Source organism: Stegastes partitus, unplaced genomic scaffold, assembly GCF_000690725.1.
Source record: "Stegastes partitus isolate 25-593 unplaced genomic scaffold, Stegastes_partitus-1.0.2 Scaffold2630, whole genome shotgun sequence".
NCBI classification, from domain to species: Eukaryota; Metazoa; Chordata; class Actinopteri; family Pomacentridae; genus Stegastes; species Stegastes partitus.
Window position 1 is genome coordinate 2,407 of NW_007580361.1, and position 3,190 is coordinate 5,596.

The 3,190-nt window shown below is 48.3% G+C and overlaps 1 protein-coding gene across 1 annotated transcript; it reads left to right on the forward strand.

Annotated features, from left to right (window-relative positions):
- Positions 1 to 515: 515 nt before the first annotated feature.
- LOC103375499 (disks large-associated protein 3-like) lies at positions 516 to 2,792 on the forward strand (the record flags this gene model as incomplete). Its single annotated transcript, XM_008305799.1, has 5 exons — positions 516 to 810; positions 901 to 992; positions 1,200 to 1,346; positions 1,926 to 1,977; positions 2,068 to 2,792. Coding segments are annotated over 5 exons (759 nt in total), but the record flags the coding sequence as incomplete, so codon positions are not given.
- Positions 2,793 to 3,190: the final 398 nt, after the last annotated feature.

The following is a 3,190-nucleotide window of genomic DNA, read 5'->3' on the forward strand; positions in this document are numbered from 1 at the left end:
AAGCAGTGGTATGTCATGAAACCTTCTGCAGGTTTGGTGATGTGCTCAGGCTTGTCCTCATTAAAAAGGAAATTGAAACAAGTCAAAGACCTGCTTAATAACCCTGCTCTATAGCACTACCTATGGTGAAAAGCTCCATAGGATACTGTTAAAGTTGAACATGTGCCTCCACCTTAGATGGTGAAGATGTAGTTCTTGTTTTATAGTTCAGCAGTGGAATTCATCTCTTGATGCCACCACTATTACACTACACAGTATTCTATATGACTTGTCCCTATTTTGCTTTAATATTACCCCCCATAACAACTGTTTTCAGTTTGAAAGACAAGCAGTGGTGGGAAGGTCCACCTCATTTCAGTACAGAGAATAAGACAACTTAGTGCATTCACTGTGATAGAGAGTGGTTGTTTTAGTGAACAGAAGGTTTGCAGTGAAAATGTCTTTGCAAGATGAGCACTCACTCTAGACGGGCCAAACACCATGTGTCCAAACAGTTTTCTCTTATGTTATCCCAGGACTTTATCCAGAGCGGCTACACCACTGAGGCCTGCCAAGCAGACCCGCGGCCCCACCAGCACCCACTCTTGCCTCCACGTTCCCACTCCCCTCTGCCCATTACCTCTGAGCGAGCTTGGGCGGGGACGCCGTCCTTAGAGGGCCCCAGGAGCCTTCCCGACTCTGGCCGAGCTTCACCCTGCATGAGAGATGGAGAGTTCTTCTTACGCCTCCTGCAGACAGAAGTGGAGAGGATGGAGGGCTGGTGCCAGAACATGGAGAGGGAGGCAGAGGAGAACGAACTTCCAGAGGACGGTGAGTTTTGAGAGGAGGTGCAGAGATAAAGATTAACAATGAATAATTCTTGGATTTCTCAAACTGCTTATGTGCGGTTTCCCTCTCCAGTTCTTGAGCTGATTCGAAATGCAGTTGGCAGCGCCCAGATGCTCATGTCTCAGAAAGTCCAGCAGTTCTTCCGCCTCTGCCAACAAAGTGTGGTGAGTATGTCTGACTACATGAAAGATCATGACAACACACATTACATATGGTGCATGGTTTTGCAGAGATCTGCTGTCGTTAAAGGCACATTTTGTTTGACTGCACACACTCCAGTGGGAGATGCTGGTCCTATTGTAATGTATGTCTCTTTTACAAATCCTTCATCACCCATCACATGTTTATGTAATGTCTTCCTGCCCACCCAGGACCCATCAGCCTACCCCCAGCCTACGTCTCAGGACCTGGCAGCCTTCTGGGACCTGCTCCAGCTCAACATAGAGGACGTCAGGGTCAAGTTTCAGGACCTTCAGAGGCTCAAGGACTCTGGTTGGAGGCTCCCACCTGAAAAGAAGGTGAGAGACCCGGGGGTCCAAGCAACCCCGGTTTCCCTTCACCACTGTCCCAGAGCTAAGATGGCAGTGTGCAGGCGTGTAGCGCAGATGGTTGTGCCCTACAAGCCTCTGCAGGCTGTGAAAATACAGAACAGCGAGAGGAACTGAGCTGCCCTGAAGACTGTGGAGTCTAGTGCTAGAAATGTTCAGGGACACGATTGTCTGTTACGTTGATTTCTCTAAAGGTTAGGCTACTCACTGATCAACTACATTATTCTCAATAACCAACTAACAATTGTTTCTCTTTTCTTCTTTTTCTTTGTACATTACCTTTTGTTTACTTTTCCTTTCCCATTTCATTTCCCTTTCATCACCCAATGCCAATGCATGCTTGAAATACTATTGGCCCACACTTGAATTGTACCCCTTCTGTTGGTGGTTTTGCCCTTTGGTTTCTCATTCTCTTTGTATCTCCCATTTTATCTGCATGGGATTCCTTTTACGCAACCATACAAAACAACTTTTTTTCCCACCACCCAACACGATAAAATCCACTGTCCGGTTTCATTTTGTATCTACGTCTCACCACCGCCGACCCAGGAGGACAAGAAGCTTCCTCCTCCCTTACCAAAGAAGCCAGCGGGCGGGGTGAGTGGCAGCCTCCGGGCCGATAGCGTTAGCGATGGGGGTGCCGGAGGTGGAGGAGGTGGGCCAGGGGGCCTGGTGGTGCCTCGCGTGGGAGGGCACACCCTACCCATCAGGGAGAAGTCCCTGGACCTCGGGGACCGTCAGAGGACAGAAGCGAGGAGGAGGCTGCTGCAGACCAAGCGTACTGCCTCCTTCAGGCAGAACTCTGCCACGGAGAGCGCTGACAGCATCGAGATCTACATCCCTGAAGCCCAGACTCGACTCTGAACACCAGGCTGAGGTGTCTCCCTCCCACCTCCTCAATCACCCTTACCCTCGCGAAGCTGGCCTGTGCACCAATGTCAGTCCTTCTCTGAGCCCAGTTTTGGATCTTCTGCGAGTCATTGCTGTTTATGCGCTACTCCCCCTCAGCCATTCCATCAAATTCAGTTATCATACTCATTAAACAAGCAATGACAGCCATGTTAGTGTCTTGAAATTTGGACATTTTACTGACACAGAGGCCTCGACCTGAAACGGTAGCTAGCAGTTACTGACGTTTTTAGGTCTCTGGAGTTCTTTTTTTATTATCATTTTTGGCTGACAACAAACAAGAACCAGTCCACTTTTATAACAGTAGTCAGCAGAGGTTCACGCAGTAGTAGCATGCCTGTGCGTGTTCACCTAGCACATCTCCATCACTGAAAATAAAGGGCTTAACAGGCACAAGACCTCTGACAGAATCTCCCAGTGTGGATCCCTGATGGGGTTTGCAGCAAAATCAGCTACACGTTATACTTGTGGGGTTTCTGAATCACGACGTATCCATCCCCTTCACCGATGCTACCTGTATGGATGAATAAACATGGATGAATTTTTCAGCATCAGTTCAAATGCCCTTAAAGTCAGATAGTTGGCACACCCCAAAGAACATACCCCCAAGCATAGTCAGCCAACTACAGCTGGCACCTTTCACCCAGGTGCCAGCTGTCCACACGGGGGTCTTGGTCGGAGAAATACGAAACTATTTTTATCTCTTTCATTCCTCACGCTCCGTGTGTCCGCAGACGACCCTCAGCATTCAGCAGTGAGGCTGTTTGAATGTGCAAGTGCTATTTGTACATAGAGTGCACACTCATGTTTGCCAAAAGGAGCTTTTGCAGTGTAGCATCACAGCCTTGACAGCTAGAGAGCATCACAGATGAGAAAAAAAAGAAAAACAGAAAAAAAAAAAACGA